Source organism: Pyrenophora tritici-repentis, chromosome 1 (genome assembly GCF_003171515.1).
Source record: "Pyrenophora tritici-repentis strain M4 chromosome 1, whole genome shotgun sequence".
Lineage (NCBI taxonomy): Eukaryota > Fungi > Ascomycota > Dothideomycetes > Pleosporales > Pleosporaceae > Pyrenophora > Pyrenophora tritici-repentis.
In genome coordinates this window covers 8,534,582-8,553,670 of record NC_089390.1, presented here as the reverse complement: position 1 = coordinate 8,553,670, position 19,089 = coordinate 8,534,582, and the positions used below count along the sequence as shown (strand labels likewise).

The window sequence follows — 19,089 nt, the reverse complement described above, 5'->3', positions numbered from 1 at the left end:
CAGATCCCTCTTTTTATTCAAACCGTTACCTCATTAGCTTGCGCGGCCGTGAAAAAATGTCGTATCATAATCCGAGCTATCATTAAGTAAATGCAGGTGGAAATAGTTAGTCATGAGATCGTGATGCTGCCTGTCCTCTCTACAAGAAGAGGGCAAACGCAAACACTGACAACAGTGCCAAAAGACAGCTGCCTCCGACTCGCGAAGCCGAGCCCTTTGTTGTCTGCGACGGCGATGCCTCGTTACCTGTCTGACTAGGCTTGCTGTTCGAACTGCCTGTACCGCTTGGAGTCGTGTTGTCGCCGCCAGGCGTGTTAGACCCATCGTTAGACACAACATCAAGCGTCAAATCGTTAACTTGTTGACCATTACTTCCATAAACCTTCTGCGAAACCCGCATGTTGTCGACCTTGACGAAGGCACCTCTCTTCGGGTTCTCGATTCCGTTGTCGATGAGGGCTTGGCAGCCGGGACAGATAGCAGGAATTGTAAAGTTTTTGCTAAAGTCTTGCGCTGAGATGAGGCTGGCCGAGCAGTCGGGCGCTTTGATGCTGGTGGATTGTGGGTTTGCAGATTCAAGGGCGCTCAGGTCGAGCTTGTTAAACTGAGATTGCAGGTTGTCGTAGTCGGCGAGAAGCTTGACGGAGCCGTCTTGATTGATTTGTACGAGCCCGTAGTTAGCGGATTCTGCTGAAAACTCATAGACGAGGCCACCGGAAAGTGCACGCATGTTGGGACCGTAAAGAGCTTGGACTTCATCGAAAAGGCGGGGCATGATGCGGTTGCAGCCGTATTCGCTGTACTGTTTGTTGTGAGCCTACAGGAAATGTATGTAGTATATGAATCTTACAAATACGGGAATCGCAGAACCATTGAACATGGTAACCAGACCGTCGTACCCTGAGGTCTGGTAGTTGTCGCCATTGCACCAGCTGTATGAGTTCAGACCAAAAAAGTCTGAAGACGAGTTGTCGTTGTTGTCGATACATTGCATGTATGCCCAAGTGTCTTGTAGAATCTCACGAACGTCAGCAGCAGAGTAGCCGACAGGAATGGGGCGTTTAGCATGTTTGGCGATGTAGTTTTTCATGTCACGCTGAACGGCCTGCATCTGTGTTAGCAGCGAGTCAAGCCAAATCAATGGCGGCTCGGACTTACACGGATGTACTGTGGGTTGTGCTCAGCCGTAGACAAGTCGTTGATGACCTCGTTTGCAGAGAAGAATCCAAGGGTGTTGGAAAAGCCCATGAAGTTCTCAATGATGCCAAACGCACGGTTGAGGTAGTCGCTGTTGTACGACGTCCACGGTTCCAAGCGATTGATGCTCTCTCCAGGTAGTGGCGAGTTGACATCGAGGACCATGTAGATGCCAGCTGCATTGAAAATGGAGGCACACATGGAGTGATCCAGAGACGGGTCAAGATTGTAGACACGAATAGTGTTCACACCCAACTTCTGCATGAGGACGGCATCCCGCAGACAGACATCGGCATCTGTGAGTGCATCCTGGCTGTTTGTGGGCTGGTATGCGCCTTGACCTCCGGGCTGGTAGTCAACACCAACAATCATCAACCGATTGTTTGTGACGGTATCGATAAAGTCCTGGCCGCGAACTTCAACTGGGTGGACGGCTTTTGCGACTGTCGCAAAGAGCGCGGGGAGCAGCGCGATCGCGCGAGTAAGCTAGTTATCAACATTATTAGCGTCGCTGCAGGCAAGGAACATGGGTGTTGTGCATAACATACAGATGGCATATCAGCGAACGACTGCAACATAACAACAACCGTGGAACGAAGGACGAAAAAGATGATGGTCGAGAACTGCGCGAATGTTCAAGCCTTATAACGCTCGCTTGCCCACTTGCGTCCGAATCGCAATCGCGAGAGATATGCACCAACACTAGTTGCAGGGAATCTTGAGCCGCGCAGGAGCAGCTAAGACGGAAGGCTTGCCGGCTGCTGTTCTGTGATTCGAGCGTGAAAAACGAAAGACGGGCAGACAAATAGTCAGCTTCAAATGATAGAGACCAAAAAGAGTGGGCTGAAGAGAAGAAGAGTGGCAAGCTATGAGGCGTGAAAGTTGTTTGCATCTCGTCAAGACTAATCGGGCAACTGCAAACCTATCGAGATGATGCTGCCAGGGAGGCCGACTTGCTGTTGCTCCAATCTCGGCAAGCATTTCTTTCACGATAGGCAAGAACGGGATGACCTCAAGACCCACGCGCATGGCCATTGCCAATGCGACCCACCCGGAAGGTTCTGAAGGCATGCAGTCTAGCATGCCTCAAGTGGGCCGTAAGCTCGGGAAGCTATGCTGCTAGCGGGTATACTGATGTCCTGTCAGCTGCATTATTTGGAAAATAACCATGCTCAATGTCCAATTTGCGAGCCGTGTTGGGTTTTCTTGTAGAATTGTGACGCCATGTTCAGTAGGGATAGTAGGATCCCAGCCACTTTGTTGCTACTTGCGCACCAATCACGACATCTCAAACCCCGATATGCGCCTTGGCAACTGTGGTGGTATCGGCGGCAAAAGAAACATGCCGTTGATATTGTCTGAACCAAACCAAAATACTACTGAAGTGAACGTTTTGTACGCACATCAAACACAAAATCCACCTCGCCAGTAAAAGCCAGTTGATCGGGAACAGCAATAACTAACACATGTCTTCACATTGCTAGCGAAGATAGCCTGAGCCAACAACTTTTCAGTTGGAAAACTTGTGGATCTTCTTAGCCTGCCAAGTTTTGGATACGTGCGTGGCCTTGAGATCCGCATGCATCGAGCTAGATGGCAGCTCCGAACGCCGACGCTATGCATTTTAAGAATGCGATGTAGGCGGTGCTGTAGACCGTTGATGCTACAAAAGTTCGCAGTGGCTGTCCATATACTAGCAGTGTGGTTTGGCTGAATGTAGGCTCGGGCCGATAGCCGGCTTGCCAATTGCTTGATGATTGGTCCAACGTCGTCATTCCTGTGAAGAGATACTGGACACAGTACAGGTACATTGCTGCACTTGTTCAGCCAGTCATATCCACATCCTGTGCCTTCCTCTTCAAGCCGCCTTCGTTGCTGTCGATCTGACCTTGAAACTTGGTTTGGAGCGCTTCAAGCAAGACGTCCTTGACTACCGCGAGACTACCCACAGCCGCATGTATGGCGCCCTCGATCAGAGCATCGGGATTGGAACCAACATCACCCTTCATCCATATTTCGGTAATCTCGTCTCTCGAGGCAAGGTAGCCGACCACACATGCCGCGACCACATCCTTGTGCTCTGCTGGACATGGATCCAATATCCTTGCGAGTCCTTGCTCTTGCTTTGATGCTGGATTACGTGTGATGGCTGCGACACCTCCGCACACCATGTCCACACAGTCGATGCCTGCATCTGTTATGGCAGCGCTCGCAACTGTTATGCATCCCGCCAAAACGTTCAAAAGGCCCCATCCACTGCCGCTTGCGCTTCCTTCACTCCCGGAATCTCCCCACCAGCCGTCTTCGTCACCTTCCAAGATAGTCACTACGACTTCGACTCCACTCTTTGGCCATCGTTCGCCAATAATGACACCTCGTAACGCTGTCTCTAGGTGAACCCCAAGATCACGCTCCGTTGAGTCGCGTATATAGCCGCGTCTATGCCTGGTTGCGAACGGGGCAAACTTGACGGTAGTCGTAAGGAGAAGTGACGGACTGAAGGGTGCGCTGCGGGGGAGGGGCTTCGGGCCCTGTATTGAGGCAGTAATCTTGAGGGACGAAGTGGGCGGTATGAGTGAAGAAGTCGCGGAAGGAGACGAGGAAGGAATCTCTAGGTAGGCGGATCCGGACGCGGAGGGTATGATGGACGTTTGAAGGACTGATGTTGTGTAAGCAGTTGAAAACTACACGAAATGCGCTATGCGTGGAGCTTGGACAATGCATTTCGCTCAGTCGAAGCTGATGAGTCTCAATTGAAGCTGCGAAGCATGCAGGGAGTCGAGAACAAGGGGACAAGCACTCACAGATCCTGCGAAGCTCATTCGGGTCTCTTGACCTTGTCGGCCTAAGCTTCTCAATGTACTGCGGGTCCCGTATGGTTCGCGCAAATACTGGCGCACTTGTTCCGCCACTTGGCGCATTGTTCCTCCTTCTGTCCATGTTTGCCGCCATTGTGGGTGTATTGAGCTTGCGGTGTTGCGGGTGCTAGTGATCTCATGGTGTTTGCGGAAAAACGGCTGACTAAGCGCGAGACTGCCAAGAGTTCGCAGCTAAGATCAATTTTCCTTCGCGTCCAAACCAACTTTCTTTCTTCTACTCACATCCGCGCCCAAGGTATGTTTACACCATTTCTTCTCTCCTTCTCGCTTTCATGATTGATACCCTTGAAATAGTTCTTGTGATCTCAAATGAGCTTTGAACACATGCACCACCCTCTGATCTTGTCCCCAAAGCTTCTGGTTTTGCAACAACGTCTGCGATACTAGCTAACCCAGACCAGACATTGTCCAGCGCCGGCTTCCTTCCGCCATGATATGACCTTCGCGGTAGCTCCGAGGCTGCATATACCTTTGCTACGAGGCCACCTCAGTCGTTGCGACGTAGGTGGTGGATATGCTGTCCCAGTACTAACTTCAGTAACGTCCAAGGTTCTGCCTAATGGTAAGTTTCATCCACTCCTCTCATGCCTACCTCATATGATGAACGTATTTTTTCAGTTCTGCTACTGAACTTCATTGAAGAAAACATATACCGCTTACCTTTGTCTGATCACACTTTGCTACCTTGGCTTCTGCATTTCAGCTCTTGAAAGGCGCAATGCTAACTTGGCAATCAGATATATAGTACACCCCGCGCATTGCACCCTTCGACCTGGTAAGCACAGCTGATTCCTTCCCTTTCGCCAGGAGGAAAACTAGTCTATCCATTCAACGACATCTGTCGCCGGGTCACCCTCCCGCACCCTACCAGTCTCGGCTGGGATGACGGGTTGTGGAGTTGCACTGCTGGCTTGTTCAGCGCCGCATAATTGTGGTCTTTGAGCCAATGCTTGCAGCAATCCGTCTTGGAGCGCTGCGATCAGGGGCCAGGTGATGGGGAATGATTTAAAACGGCTGTCTGAGCAAGATGCCTTTGCAAATGTTATTGCGACACCACTGTCTGCGCATGGCTAACAGTGTCCAGATGGAATCCGATTGGCAGGTTGATGAAATTGTGATAGTCAGTAGTGGACTCGATGCAGGAAGACGGTTGTGGCTGTAGTCAATACCGAATAAGCTTTGTTTAAATAATAAGCACTGTCGAGATTTGCATCAGATTCCTTCATTCAGATGAGGTCCTTGTGCTTGGTCGGCCTCACATGTGACTGCTCAACGTGTCTATGCCCAGCAGTTGTGCAAGGTGACATGGTATGTTCAGTATCGTTGGACGCGTCAAGTTTGATTGTAGTCAGTCAAGCAAATGCGCACAGGGTAGTGATGGATGATTGTGAAATGATGGAGGTTAAGAACCGGGCTCGTCAGCGTATCGTATGGCATCCGCCGCTTCTCCGGAGATGGGCGTTCGTGTACATGATTGCCTCTGAAACAAGCCCGGAGCCATGCTAGCTGACTCGGCTTAGCCTCACAAGTCGAGCGATGATGCAAAGTGTCCTGCACACACATGCATCGCGGCCACGACGACGACTGCATCTCGCCAGACTCGCGCGTCGATACAAGAGCTCGATTGATCAAAATCTCCGCTACCGGACGCCACTAAATTACCACGAGCCCCCTTCTGAACGTCACCGTCGTCTTGGCGAATTAATCCCACGCCAAGTCTTGCAACGCAGGGCATCAAGACGCGCGACATTTCAAATCCAGGCAAACTGTCATCTCAATCCACAATTCCAACCTTCGCAACCCAACAATTATCGCGTCCGACACGGTCCGAAGGCGCCGAATCCAACGAGGACCGAAGAGGGGTACCTGGGTGCAGCAACTGGGTGATCTGGCGGGTCCTAGGTGACCGGGGGTCTCTAAGGGAGCGATCCATCGATATCTCGCGCCCGTTCCTCTCGAATGTTGCCCTTACATTCCTCGTCCAAAGGGAAGATGCACCGCCATGCCTTCTCGAACGGGGCATATCCCTCACAAGGAGGAGGCACCTTCTCAATTCAACCCCACAAGTACGTCCACCAGCAATGCACAGCCCGACACTCATACGCCACGTGCCTGCGCACTCTGTCTACATGTACTTTGGCGACCCCATGAAGCATGATCCTAACTTTCACTGCACTTGTAGGTTCCAACCACGCTCACAGCCTACGCTCAGACGGCGGAGAGCGCTAATACAGCGCATACTGCTGGTGGGCTCCATCTTCTTCACCGTCCTGTTCTTCTTCTTCCCCGACCTGCGGCCGAATCTGGGTCCCGGGCCCCTCAGCTTGCTCTCTTCGAATGACGATGCGCAACTCGAGACGGTGCGATACTACGACCTGAACAATGTGCAGGGTACAGCCAGGGGGTGGGAAAGGGAAGAGCGCATCTTGCTCTGCGCTCCGTTGCGAGACGCAGCACCGCATCTGCCCATGTTCTTTGGCCATCTTAAGAATCTCACGTATCCGCACAACCTCATCGATCTGGCCTTCCTCGTCGGAGATTCAAAGGATAACACCATCTCGCTGTTGACGGAGAAGCTCAAGGAGCTGCAAGCCAACCCAGACCCAAAGCAGCAGTTTGGCGAAATCTCCATCATGGAGAAGGATTTTGGCCAAAAGGTCAACCAGGACGTTGAAAGTCGTCACGGTTTTGCCGCCCAGGCCGGTCGCCGCAAGTCAATGGCGCAGGCACGTAACTGGCTGCTGAGCGCTGCCCTACGACCAACGCACAGCTGGGTATACTGGAGGGATGTAGACGTCGAGACGGCTCCATTCACCATTCTCGAGGATCTGATGAGGCACAACAAGGATGTCATTGTACCAAGTACGTTGAACTTGACATGCAAAGCACAAGTCTCGATTACTAACATATCACGCAGACGTCTGGCGACCACTTCCGGACTGGCTTGGAGGGGAACAGCCATACGACTTGAATTCCTGGCAAGAATCCGAGACGGCCCTCGCTCTCGCCGACACTCTTGACGAGGATGCCGTCATTGTTGAGGGCTACGCCGAGTACGCAACATGGCGCCCGCATTTGGCCTACCTTCGCGATCCCTACGGGGACCCAGACATGGAGATGGAAATCGACGGTGTTGGCGGTGTCAGTATCCTGGCCAAAGCCAAGGTCTTCCGTGCTGGTGTCCACTTCCCCGCCTTCAGTTTTGAGAAACACGCCGAGACGGAGGGTTTCGGCAAGGTACGCCATGTGCTGCTTCTACATGGTACAAAGCTAACACTACATGGCAGATGGCTAAGCGCATGAAGTTCTCCGTCGTCGGTCTTCCTCACTACACCATTTGGCATCTTTACGAGCCCAGCGTTGACGATATCCGACACATGAAGGAGATGGAGGAGGACCGTAAGAAGAAGGAGGCCGAAGAGGAGGCGAAGAAGGCAAAAGAGAGCAAGATCAAGGAGACGTTCGACGAGAAGAAGGGCGACTGGGAAAAGGAGAAGGCGGCGGTCCAGGACCTGGTACAGAAAGCAAAGAACGAAGAAAAGGCCGAGGCGGAGAAGAAGAAACAACAAGAGGCAGCGGCAAAGGAGCATGGCAACCAGGAGCCAGTGAAGGAAGGGAAGCGAGCAGAAGAAAAGAAGGGAGATTCGTAGAATTCACACACGTCGATATGAGGAGCATGATACCTAGGTCCGCATCTATGTTGAAAGCGACGACAGTAACGACTCGGGTGCATCTGGGCGCAGATCCGGACGTCAATTTCTTCGATGTACTTGATTTTTTCTCTTCTTTGTTGGAGCCTACAGCTACCCCGGACAGCAACCTTTCGCCGAGCCGGTCTCTTCTGTTCTTGTTGGCGCATGTTCCTTGTCGCTTGGTGCGCGCTTGGGGAGGCATTTGGGGGATTGTATTACATTAGACATTAGCTGTTGCATTATGGGCGTTAGAGCTCCAGAGTAGACGTGAGCGCTGCATGCGTCTGTAAGAGTACCAAACTTATACATGATTTCATGGCGTGTGTGGCAATAACATGCACGTGGCTATGGCCGGACACGTGATACAATGGCTTGGTTCAGTCAATGTGCTTGTTGCATGTACTTCCCATTCGATGCTGGTTGGACCCTTGCACAGTGAGGGTTGCGCCAACACCTCCGAAACTCCGCTAAATACTATCGGCCAAATGTTTGATGAGGCCAACTGCAGCTTGCACTGGTAATTGAGGACGAATATCGTGCGGACAAGGTTATTTTGTACCTCCTGAAGCAGGACACTTGTCTTTGTCACCAGGCAGCCGTCATTGGGATGATGCGTGTCATGTTGCAACTCGACTGAACTAAACACATAGCTGTCCATATGCCATCGACTACAAATAAGCCTTGCGCGCACCGCTTCTTTGTCGCATACACAACTATACACCAAACCGGCCATAACCATGTCGAGCACCGACAGTGACGACAATGCCGCCTCACGGCTGCAAGAGACGATTGCGAGCCTAGAGCCCCGATGCATTACCGTAGCAGTCAACCCGGTAGCTCTCGTCGTCACGGAATGTATTACCGTCACGTCGGCAATGCGAAAGCATGCCCGCTGGGCGCACTCGTCAGTCGCGGCGATACTGGGGAGTTCCTCGAACAAGACACCAGCTGTCCAGCGGCGCGATCGTACTGGCCAGGGCATTGCAGGCGCAGGAGAGCAAGATGAGGCCGTCCCGAGCAGGTGGGGATTGCGAGGAAAGAAGGGCAAGAGCATGCAAGACAACCCGCTCATGTCAGCATTCGCGCGCCTGAGGAATGATTTGAAAGGCTGCAAAGGTACATGGCATCGTCGAGACGGCACCAAGGCTATGCGAATGCTAATCCTACACTAGATATCGGGACCTTTGACACTCCCTCTATGCTCCACCCCTTCCTCCAGGTCATTCGCTCCTCTTCCACATCGGCGCCCATAACTTCGCTTGCCCTCATCGCTATAACAAAGTTCCTGTCATACGGCATCATCAGCCATGACTCCCCACGCCTTCCTGAAGCTATGCAGCAGCTTTCTTCCGCCATCACACACTGTCGTTTCGAGGCTAGCGACTCTCCCGCCGATGAAATTGTCCTGCTTCGCATACTGAGGCTTATGGAAGTCATGATCTCTGGCCGTGGGGGAGAAGTATTGGGCGATGAGAGCGTGTGCGAGATGATGGAGACGGGCCTGAGCATGTGTTGTCAGGCAAGGCTATCAGAGCTGCTCCGAAGGTCTGCTGAGATTGCCATGGTGTCCATGTGCCAGGTCATATTCCGGAGACTGAAAACACTCGAGGTCCAGTCGCCAGAGGAGTTGGAGGCCATGGACGAAGAGCTAGACGGCAAGGATGATCAAGACGGTCTACGTATGGATCCAACGGCAAATGGCGAAAGCGACTCTGCACAGCATAAGGTCGAGGCACTTCAGCAGCCAAGCGACCCGGAGAAGGGTATTGAAGACAATGACGCGGCGAATCCGGCTAGCAGTACTCTAGATCTTCCCGCAACAGCTGCGGACGGACAGCCACAAGTCCCTGTTGAGATCAAGCCATACTCGTTACCGTCCATAAGAGAGCTCTTCCGAGTCCTCGTTGACTTGCTTGATCCGCACGACCGACAACATACTGATACTATGCGTGTCATGGCATTGCGCATTGTCGATGTTGCCCTTGAAGTCGCCGGGCCTTCGATAGCAAGCCACCCCAGCCTAGCAAACTTGGCAAAGGACACCTTGTGCCGGCACATCTTCCAACTGGTCAGGTCAGATAACATGGCAATCTTGAACGAGTCATTACGAGTTGCCGGTACACTGTTGGCAACGTGCAGAAATGTGCTCAAGCTACAGCAGGAGCTCTACCTCTCATACCTGGTAGCCTGTCTCTTCCCGCGCGTCGAAATACCATCAGAGCCCGGCATCGAACCTTCACTGTACGAAGGCGTCCCACATGCGCCTAGTCTTATCAAGCAGCCACCAAAGCAACCGAATGGGAGTGGTCGTGCGACTCCGGTACCTGTCAAGGACCGACAAAAGCTGGGGCTCGAGGGTGGCGCCCGAAAACCTGACGCTCGTGAAGCCATGGTAGAGAATTTGGGTGGCCTAGTACGAATACCATCGTACATGGCAGAGCTCTTCGTCAATTACGACTGCGAGATTGATCGCGGGGATGTCTGCATGGATATCGTAGGCCTCCTCTCAAGGAATGCTTTCCCAGATTCCGCAACATGGAGCACAGTCAATGTGCCTCCCCTATGTCTGGATGCCCTGCTCGGCTTCGTCCAATCCATGGCAGATCGATTGGATGACGAGCCTGTAACCGAAGGCTATCCCAGTGTTGAGTCTCTGCGTGCGCAGCGAGCTCGTAAGGCCATCATTATCAAAGGTGCAACCAAATTCAACGAGAAGCCCAAGGCCGGTATTGCCTATCTAGCTTCGCAAGGCGTTATCAGGGATCCAGACGACCCTCAGTGCATTGCCGAGTTTGTCAAAGGTACTACGAGAGTTGACAAGAAAGTTCTTGGAGAATTCATCTCGAAAAAGGGAAATGAGGCGATACTGAGTGCTTTCATCAGCTTGTTTGATTTTACTGGACAACGCATTGATGAAGCGCTTCGACAGCTTTTACATGCTTTCCGTCTTCCGGGCGAATCCGCATTGATTGAGAGGATCTTGACGGAATTTTCCGAAAAATACTTCTCCATGGCACAACCAGAGGATATTGCCAACGTTGACGCCATCTATATTCTTACATACGCAGTCATTATGCTGAACACTGATCAGCACAACCCAAACATGAAGCAGAAACGCATGCAGCTGGAAGACTTCAGGAAGAACGTGCGTGGCGTGAATGACGGAAAGGACTTTGACCCGGAGTTCTTGGGAGCAATCTACGATTCCATCAAGAACCGCGAAATCATTCTTCCAGAGGAGCATAGCGACCGCAATGCTTATGACCATGCATGGAAGGAACTATTAGTCAAGTGTCAATCAACCTCGGACATCATAATCTGCGAAACTAACATATTCGATGCCGACATGTTTGCCGCGACCTGGAAGCCAATTATTGCGACCCTGTCGTATGTATTCATGTCTGCCACCGACGATGCTGTCTTCTCCCGCGTCGTACAAGGCTTTGATCAGTGCGCTCAGATCGCAGCAAAATATGGCCTAACTGACGCTTTGGATCGAATTATTTCGTGTCTGTCATACATTAGTACATTGGCGCCGGATGTGCCACCGAGCACGTCACTCAATACTGAGGTGCAAGCCGATAAGAAGAGCGTCATGGTCAGTGAGACAGCAGTACGATTTGGTCGCGACGGCCGAGCACAGCTAGCAACTGTTGTATTATTCCAGGTCATCAAGGGCAACGAGGCATCAATACGAGATGGTTGGCAACATGTAAGTCTGCCATACCCGTTTCTATCACTCTGCTAATTCTTTCCAGCTTATCCGCATCATGGTCAATTTATTCGTCAACTCATTGATACCACCCTATTTCCTCTCCTTCCAGAAGACCCTCGCACTGTCGCCAATACCACTCCAGAACCCAGCACAAGTCATCGATCGGGCAGAACGCCCGGCCGATACTGGTATCTTCTCAGCTTTGACGTCATATGTCTCGAGTTTTGCGAATGACGAGCCCCCTGAGCCCTCAGACCAAGAGGTCGAGTACACGCTCTGCACTGTGGATACCGTCAAGGAATGTCACTTTGAAGACATTCTTGCCAACATCAGTCAACTCCCCGTGGATTCACTACGATCTTTGCTCATGTCGCTGTTGGAGCATTTGCCAGAAGATGGCTCACCAAGAGTCATGGTAGTAAAGCCAGAGATACCAGGGACGAGTCCGCGAGCGCCTGGCCCAAGACAAAAGGGCAAGGGTCCACTCTATGATCCAAGTCTGGTATTCGTTCTCGAGCTAGCGACTGTACTCGCCCTACGGGATGACGAGACTGTGAAGGAGCTTGCGAAGGATGTGACGGATGCTTTGGTGTCCGTCATTCGCGATGCTCCCAAACATCACTACGTGGTCATTGCGCGATCTGTGTACTACCTGCTGAGTCTGCTCAAGGCCAGCAACGATTACGACTTCATCCGAGCACCCGTCCTCATGCACACCTTCTCGAGCTTCAATGATTCACTCTTGCACGAGTGCGCGCAACCAATCCTCAAGGGTCTCACAGACTGCTGCAAAGGGCCGAATGCGCTACGCAGCGAGCTCGCCGGCTCGCCAGACTTCTGGACCATTTTGAACAGGCTGGCTAGTGTGCCCAACGCCGCTGGAGACGTGTTCCAGCTTGTCGAAGATCTCACTACTTCATCCCAACCCGGCGTAACAGCGGACAATTACGAGGCCGCAATTGCACTTCTCAATGAGTTTGCAACTGCCGCTCAAGTAGGCGCTAGAGAAGAGCAACTGTATGACCAGGCAGCAAGGCGCAACAAAGGACAGAAGACCAAGAAGCCCGAGAACAGCGAGGTTGTAGTACGTGGGATCACAGCTATGAGCATCGTCTTCCAACTTTCTAGCAGAGTGCCAAACTTTATCGAGCAGTCACATCTCGAGACAACTGAGGGTGAGTCCAATACATCTTGAGTCTACGCGTACAGTTACTAATATCGACACAGCATGGACAGCATACTGGTCTCCAATTCTAAAAACACTGGCGCACCAATGTCTCAACCCCTGCCGCACCCTCCGCCAACAAGCCTTCTCATCCCTCCAACGTACCCTTCTTTCCGCAGACCTTGCTTCCCCCGACCACAAAGAATGGACGGCCATATTCACTGAAGTCCTCATCCCCCTCGTCACCCAGCTCCTCAAACCAGAAGTCTACCAATCCGACCCTCTGGGCATGAGCGAGACGCGTGTCCGCGCCGCTACCCTTTTAAGCAAAGTGTTTCTACACTACCTCACCCTGCTAGATGGTATCGGCGAAAAGGCATTGTTTGAGGATCTCTGGATTACCATTGTAGGTATCATGGATCGACTAGGTAACTCAGGTCAGGGCGATATGGAAGAGGCAGTGAATGAGAATCTGAAGAACATGTTACTCGTGCTTAGCACTGGTGGGTATCTAGCGCCGCCGGATGAGAAGCCAGAGCGGGAGAGTCTCTGGATCGAGACGTGGAAGAGGATTAATAGATTCCAGCCGGCACTGTTCAAGGAGCTGTTTCCTGAGGAGGCGAGCAAGCCTATCAAGGCGAGAGAGATGGATGTTTCGGTGCGTGGAGGGAGAGAGCCAGCTGGCGAGGAGAAGGGTGGTGAGAGCGAAGATGAGAAGGAAGAAGAGGGAGAGAAGGAGGGGTAGGAACCGTGAGAGGTGGTGTAGTCAGTCACTACGGAGTTCCCATAGATGGATGTGAGTGGACAGTGATGTATAATGGGATGCAATTTCAGCCTAATTATGGAGCCAAGAGCCACGCGCGCAATGCCATGCACAGTTACCTGCCTAGGCATACGTACGTGCACAAGCAGACTCGGTTCTCGGCATATGGAGTGAGTATCACAACTCTGCTGATCATACACTTTCACCCGGGTGCCATGGAATACCTGACATACTAGTGTAAAAAGGCCAGACACGCCTATTAGGCGTTTACCCACGCTATCAAGTATTTTATGAGACCCAGGCGATTTAGTCGGACAACAATACACCTAGCTCCTTTAATCAGATATCCGACTTGTTTTTCCTTCTGGTGTGTTGCATCACTACTCGTCCCCACTATAGTCTATGCCGCGGAGGGAGGGGAGGAGGAGCCAAGCCGGGATTGCGGTGTTTGGGATCTAGGTCATAGTTAATAGAACTTTGGATGGAGACGTGGGCTGCGGTGAGCTAAGATACGTTTGTTATTAGCGTTTATTGGTTACTCGTCTAGGAATAGGGAAAGGTTGAAATGAAGGATAGGGATGATTTAGGATCTTTCCCTCTACAGTCACTTTCTTTTTTTCTCAGCCTAGATGTGGTGTGGTGGTTTGCGTGCCAACCCCCTGCCTAGGCCGTTTCCAACCTTGGCACTGTGTGGGACCAGATAAAACGTTCAAGGGCGAAAACCTCGATGCCACAACCGCCGAATTACTGGTACTGCGACTGAGGCCTAAGGTTTTTGCCAACGACGCCGTTCTACTAGATTTGCGCTTTCTATTTATCTGCGCGAGTTGGCGTGGCCACGCGCAGATAGATCGATGGTGCAGATGTTGGTTCCGCTGTAGATGGCAATGACCCCTTGCGAAACACCCTCATCGCCAAAACATGCGTCTCCACCATACCTGGGCAGCGCCTCCCGCTCCGCTCTTCCGCCCTCCTACGTCCATATCCATTCTTTCTCTCGCACCTAACCGCCCAAGCGGCCTGTACTTAGTGTCCGAAAGTCCGAAAGTCCGACGGCAAGGCGCCCAGGTTTCCAAACGTCTTATTGCATGCTGCATGTGTCTACTTGATCCGGCACTTGTGCGCCCCACTTATCTTCAAACAATAGACAAGGTCAGCGGAAGCCGTTTACCCATGTTGCCCAGGTGGGTTTGTTGCTTAGAGAGGCTCCCTCCGATGAACAGGAGAACCGTCAAACATCGTTCAGCTGATGTGAGGGCTTGGCGGCTTGGTGATAGGTGCGGTTGTAGGAACTGTGGTCCTCAGGCTGACAGGCATGATGTTTGAGATGGTATCGTAGGAGAAGGTAAGCACCTAGGTATGTATGAGAGTTTGGGGTGGTGTGGATGCCACGGGTGGGTAATTCGGCAGCTTTCAGGTGTGTGACGGGCGTGTATACAAAGGTGAGCTGAGGTAGGATACTTTGGTCTGCTTCTCCGTGCTTTCGCTACATCGTTCGTTCTTGAGTCTTTTCTCCATCATTCTTTGCTTTCTGTTCTGCTACGGAACCGTAGACCGGTCTTTACCTAATCTTTTTACTTCCTCTTCTCTACCGTTGAACGGTACTTGTGTCTGTTTCGGCTACTAGTTACTTAAAGATACCCACAATATCGCCTTTTTTCACGATGAAGTCCTTTGTCCTATCCCTCATGCTAGCCGCAAGTGCTGCTGCGATCCCGGGCCCAGCGTTCAAACCCATCAACAGACTACCCGGCGTCAAAAGTCAGTCTGGCTCTTCTCATCTCCTCCATTTATATTGACTTATTCGCAGCCAACCCCTTCCGCCGTGCCAACCAACTCATCCCCGTCGTTGTCGGCGGCCCCCAAGTAACCTTCACCCCCAACGTTGTCCAAGCTTCCGTAGGCGATATAATCCAATTCCAATTCGCGAATGGCAACCACACGGTGACTGAATCCACCGGGGACGCTGCCTGCACCCCGAAACAAGGCGGAGTACACAGTGGTCACATACCTTTTGTCGATGGCCAGGCCGACGTCGGTACCTTCAACATGCCGGTGACTACCACTGGACCAATGTTCTTGTACTGCGCAACGGGCCCGCATTGCCAGCTCGGACAAGTTATGATTGTGAACCCGGCGGATTCGCATCAGTTGGCAAATTATGCAAAGGCGAGCCAGATTAGTGGCAAGAGTGTTGATGGTGGGGCAGTGACAGGTGGTTCGGCAGGGAGGATTGCGTTGGGAGCTGCTGCGTAAGTTTCTTTTCTTAGACTGTGTATGTTGTTTGTAACGAATGCTGATACTGTTGGTTTAGCTTTGTACCTGCTCCTCCTGAGGCAGACGCTGCTCCACCTCCGGCTGCCCCTCCGGCTGCCCCCGCGGCTCCTCCTGCTGCATCTTCTGCAGCTCCTGCACCCCCTGCTGCCGCCCCTCCAGCTTCTTCTTCTTCTGCAGCTCCCGTCCCTCCAGCGGCTGCACCTGCACCTGCTTAAGCTTAACAGCGTGCTTTGAAAAATAGACGGAAAGGGGTTGAGATTAGGATTTACTATATTTGTTGCTTTTTTGGCGGAAATGGGACGATGTATTTCAAGTGCACATATTAGAGCCAGATTGAAGAATGACATGGACATATTAAACTGAAACGTTTTGAATTCTGGTTATGTAAACTGTCGCATCGTACGTGTCTAAGCATTCATCTTCTCCTTGTGTGTTGAGCGTGGTGTAGTTCCAAGCTTGTCTTGCTGTTGGCTGATGAAGATGGGTTACTGCGCAATTATCCGTTAATAACACGAGTTCAGGGCCGCGTGCAATTCGCATTTCTTCAAATCTTGTCTTCTCATTTCTTGACACGATGAGATTGTTCTGGCTTAGAGTGGTAGCACCTGGGTGCCATAAAATACTTGACATACTAGGGGGAAAAGGCCACTGTAGTCGCCAGACACGCCTATTAGGTGTCAAGTATTTTATGACACCCAGGTGGTAGAACGAATCTCGGTTCGGACTAGCGCGACCCGGCCGGATTTACTTTTCCACGCGCCGAAAGTTTTCTTCTAATCTCTCCGCTCAGTTTCAGCACCAAGCTTCACGGATATCTCACGGCAAACCAGCTCCAGCAACCTGGGATGGCACGAGGCTTTCATGATGCGGCTCTCGACTTGCCTAGCTAGTTGCGGGGTCGCTGCCGTTGGTGATGGTACCACGGCTCTGTACCTCTACCTCGGCTGAACACGATCCATTGAGTTGGAAACCGCTTCCAACCGCCCTCTGCACCCCATCTCGATAATCGAAGATACGCAACAACATTCGACCTGCACAACTACACAATGCAGTCAGTCTCGGCACTTGCTTCGCCTTTGCGAAAGATACACCCCACGGCGGCATGTCGGAGGACGCGCAGATGCTTCTCAAGCTCTCGGGACTTGCAAGCTTCCTGGGGCTTTATAGGATTAGGACAAATGGGTTAGTACTACTGCTGGTCACCTAATTACATGTCAACTAACAATCTTGGCAGGCTACTCCATGGCTAAAAACCTACGAGCAAAGATTCCAGCTGAGGACACCCTCTTCGTGCACGACGTCAACACCGCTGCCACTGAGAGGTTCAGCGAAGAATATCCACATAGAGTGACCGTCGCGAGCAGTGTACGAGAAGTCGCAGAGAACGCTGTATGTATATCTCTCTCTTTGCTCACCCATTGTCTTGTGATGAATTAATTGTTCTATCCATGATCTAAGTTGGGGGCCATTCGTGGCCCTTATTCTGATTACTCAAAAAATTATAGCCAATCCTCTGATGTTTTATACTCTTTATACATGCTCAATGTCAAAAGTCACGCACGCAGTACGCTAACTGGTTGCAGGAAACAATCATTACTTCGTTGCCAGCTCCACAGCATGTCAAGGCTGTTTTCAAGGAGATGCTGGAGCCAGCCACTCTTCTCAGTGTGGGAACCGTCAAGAAGGAGCGATTCTTCATCGATTGTTCGACCATCGACCCCAAGACCTCTGGTGAAGTGGCGGAAGCCGCTAGCTCATCTGGTCAAGGCAAGTTCATCGATGCACCCATGTCGGGTGGTGTTGTTGGTGCAAAGGCTGGTACCCTCACGTTTATGATCGGTGCACAGCCCGAGGCAGTCGAGGGGGCGACGCGAGTGCTTTCTATGATGGGCAAGAGAGTTGTGCATCTTGGCGGACCCGGTGCCGGTCTCAAAGGGAAGTTGGCGAACAACTACTTGCTCGCTCTCAACAACATCGCTACAGCAGAAGCTATGAGTATGGGGGTCAAATGGGGCCTCGACCCCAAGGCGTTGGCCGGCATGATCAACACAGCTACGGGCAAGTGCTGGCCCAGCGAGGTGAACAATCCCGTCCCCGGCGTCATCGAGACTTCGCCGGCGAGCAGAGGGTACGAGGGAGGTTTCGGAATATCGCTTGCCAATAAGGACTTGAAGCTCGCACTACAGGCTGCTGCTGATGCCAAGGTTAAACTCGCGCTGGGAGAGCCTGCAAGAGCGCTCTACGATGCTGCGGAGCAGGCGGACAACTGCAAAGGAAAGGACTTTTCGGTCGTATACCGATACCTAGGCGGTAAAGAGTAGTATAGTAAATGAAAAGCACATGGTTATCCCTATCGAGAAGGCGTTCCAAAATATTCTGCCGTCATGTTTCCGTGTTCTCGCCATCAGCCATGTCCTGTGGGTTGATGCGTCATGCGCCACCGCTCAGCCACACGGTGCGTCATCTGCTCAGTCGATTCATACCCATACCTCTCACCCAGGCGTCACTCCAACGCGCCCATAAGCTCTCCAATACCCCACCGACAGCCAACTGTGCCCAACCGAGACTCGAAAAGACACGTAACCGCCATAATGTGTGGCTCCGACTGCTTCTTGATGCTTCTCAGCGTCCTGGTACGTCCCCGCCCGCGCAGCAAATGCAGAAGGCCGGCGCATACGCGGGGTTCACAGCTTCAGCTTCAGCTACTGACACGTCAACTAGTTCCCACCCATAGGTGTATGGGTGAAGAAAGGAATCTGCAGCGCCGACTCGCTCATCAACATTGCGCTTTGCTGTCTCGCCTTCCTTCCAGGCCTCCTGCACGCCTGGTACGTTATCCTCCAGAACCCGGACCCATACGACTCGTACCAGCACGTAGCCGACGGCGAGCGCGGTGGACGCGGCGACGGACGAACTACATACTACGTTATTACACACGAGCAGCCAGCTCGCGGTCCGGCCAACTACGGCACCGTAGGCAGCCAGCCGAGCAATGGACAGTTTCCTGGACAGCAGAGTGGCGTAACGAACAGCTTCGTACAGCCAAAGGGCCACAAGTCGGCAAAGAGCAGTGCATCGGCTGCGCCAGGTCCATCAAACCAGGGTGGCGAGGGCAGTTCAAGCCAACCCGAAGGTCCGCCTCCAACCTACGCCGATGTCATCAAGGGCGACCATAAGGTGCAAGATTGATGATTTGGAAGTGATAGACTGGTACGACTAAGAGGGGGAACGAACAGCATAATACCGTATGAGGTAGCGGCGTAAGGGCTTGGATAATAGGGCGTTCCATGGGTAATGATTTCCGAAGTTGCGGTAGGAAGCACTTACTGTGTATCATAGCAGAGGCTCGAGATGAACTATTGCACATTCTCTTGGGGAAGAATGCAACACTTTGGACGTGA

The 19,089-nt window shown here is 52.1% G+C and overlaps 7 protein-coding genes across 7 annotated transcripts; 5 read left to right on the top strand and 2 right to left on the bottom strand.

Annotated features, from left to right (window-relative positions):
- Positions 1-139: 139 nt before the first annotated feature.
- On the bottom strand, positions 140-1,754 carry PtrM4_032980 (Glyco-hydro-72 domain containing protein; the record flags this gene model as incomplete). The annotated part of the gene is made up of 4 exons (XM_001939134.1): positions 140-802; positions 851-1,105; positions 1,159-1,683; positions 1,746-1,754. The coding sequence occupies 4 exons, from the start codon at positions 1,752-1,754 to the stop codon at positions 140-142; spliced, it is 1,452 nt and encodes a 483-aa protein (XP_001939169.1).
- Positions 1,755-3,020: 1,266 nt separating this feature from the next.
- PtrM4_032970 (Rph, RNase PH) lies at positions 3,021-4,149 on the bottom strand (the record flags this gene model as incomplete). The annotated part of the gene is made up of 2 exons (XM_001939133.2): positions 3,021-3,856; positions 4,002-4,149. 2 exons carry the CDS (start codon positions 4,147-4,149, stop codon positions 3,021-3,023), a joined length of 984 nt encoding a protein of 327 aa, XP_001939168.1.
- A 2,395-nt stretch (positions 4,150-6,544) lies between these two features.
- Positions 6,545-7,726, top strand: PtrM4_032960 (mannan polymerase II complex ANP1 subunit; the record flags this gene model as incomplete). Its single annotated transcript, XM_066104022.1, has 4 exons — positions 6,545-6,938; positions 6,994-7,313; positions 7,364-7,435; positions 7,586-7,726. The coding sequence occupies 4 exons, from the start codon at positions 6,545-6,547 to the stop codon at positions 7,724-7,726; spliced, it is 927 nt and encodes a 308-aa protein (XP_065966224.1).
- A 779-nt stretch (positions 7,727-8,505) lies between these two features.
- PtrM4_032950 (SEC7 domain protein) lies at positions 8,506-13,585 on the top strand (the record flags this gene model as incomplete). The annotated part of the gene is made up of 5 exons (XM_001939131.2): positions 8,506-8,884; positions 8,941-11,480; positions 11,527-12,658; positions 12,711-13,306; positions 13,583-13,585. 5 exons carry the CDS (start codon positions 8,506-8,508, stop codon positions 13,583-13,585), a joined length of 4,650 nt encoding a protein of 1,549 aa, XP_001939166.2.
- Positions 13,586-15,075: 1,490 nt separating this feature from the next.
- Positions 15,076-15,903, top strand: PtrM4_032940 (FAP multi-domain protein; the record flags this gene model as incomplete). The annotated part of the gene is made up of 3 exons (XM_001939130.1): positions 15,076-15,172; positions 15,222-15,663; positions 15,726-15,903. The coding sequence occupies 3 exons, from the start codon at positions 15,076-15,078 to the stop codon at positions 15,901-15,903; spliced, it is 717 nt and encodes a 238-aa protein (XP_001939165.1).
- A 963-nt stretch (positions 15,904-16,866) lies between these two features.
- PtrM4_032930 (MmsB, 3-hydroxyisobutyrate dehydrogenase and related beta-hydroxyacid dehydrogenase) lies at positions 16,867-18,009 on the top strand (the record flags this gene model as incomplete). Its single annotated transcript, XM_001939129.2, has 3 exons — positions 16,867-16,870; positions 16,923-17,077; positions 17,272-18,009. 3 exons carry the CDS (start codon positions 16,867-16,869, stop codon positions 18,007-18,009), a joined length of 897 nt encoding a protein of 298 aa, XP_001939164.1.
- A 270-nt stretch (positions 18,010-18,279) lies between these two features.
- On the top strand, positions 18,280-18,877 carry PtrM4_032920 (Pmp3 domain containing protein; the record flags this gene model as incomplete). The annotated part of the gene is made up of 2 exons (XM_001939128.2): positions 18,280-18,321; positions 18,410-18,877. 2 exons carry the CDS (start codon positions 18,280-18,282, stop codon positions 18,875-18,877), a joined length of 510 nt encoding a protein of 169 aa, XP_001939163.1.
- Between the last annotated feature and the right edge of the window lie 212 nt (positions 18,878-19,089).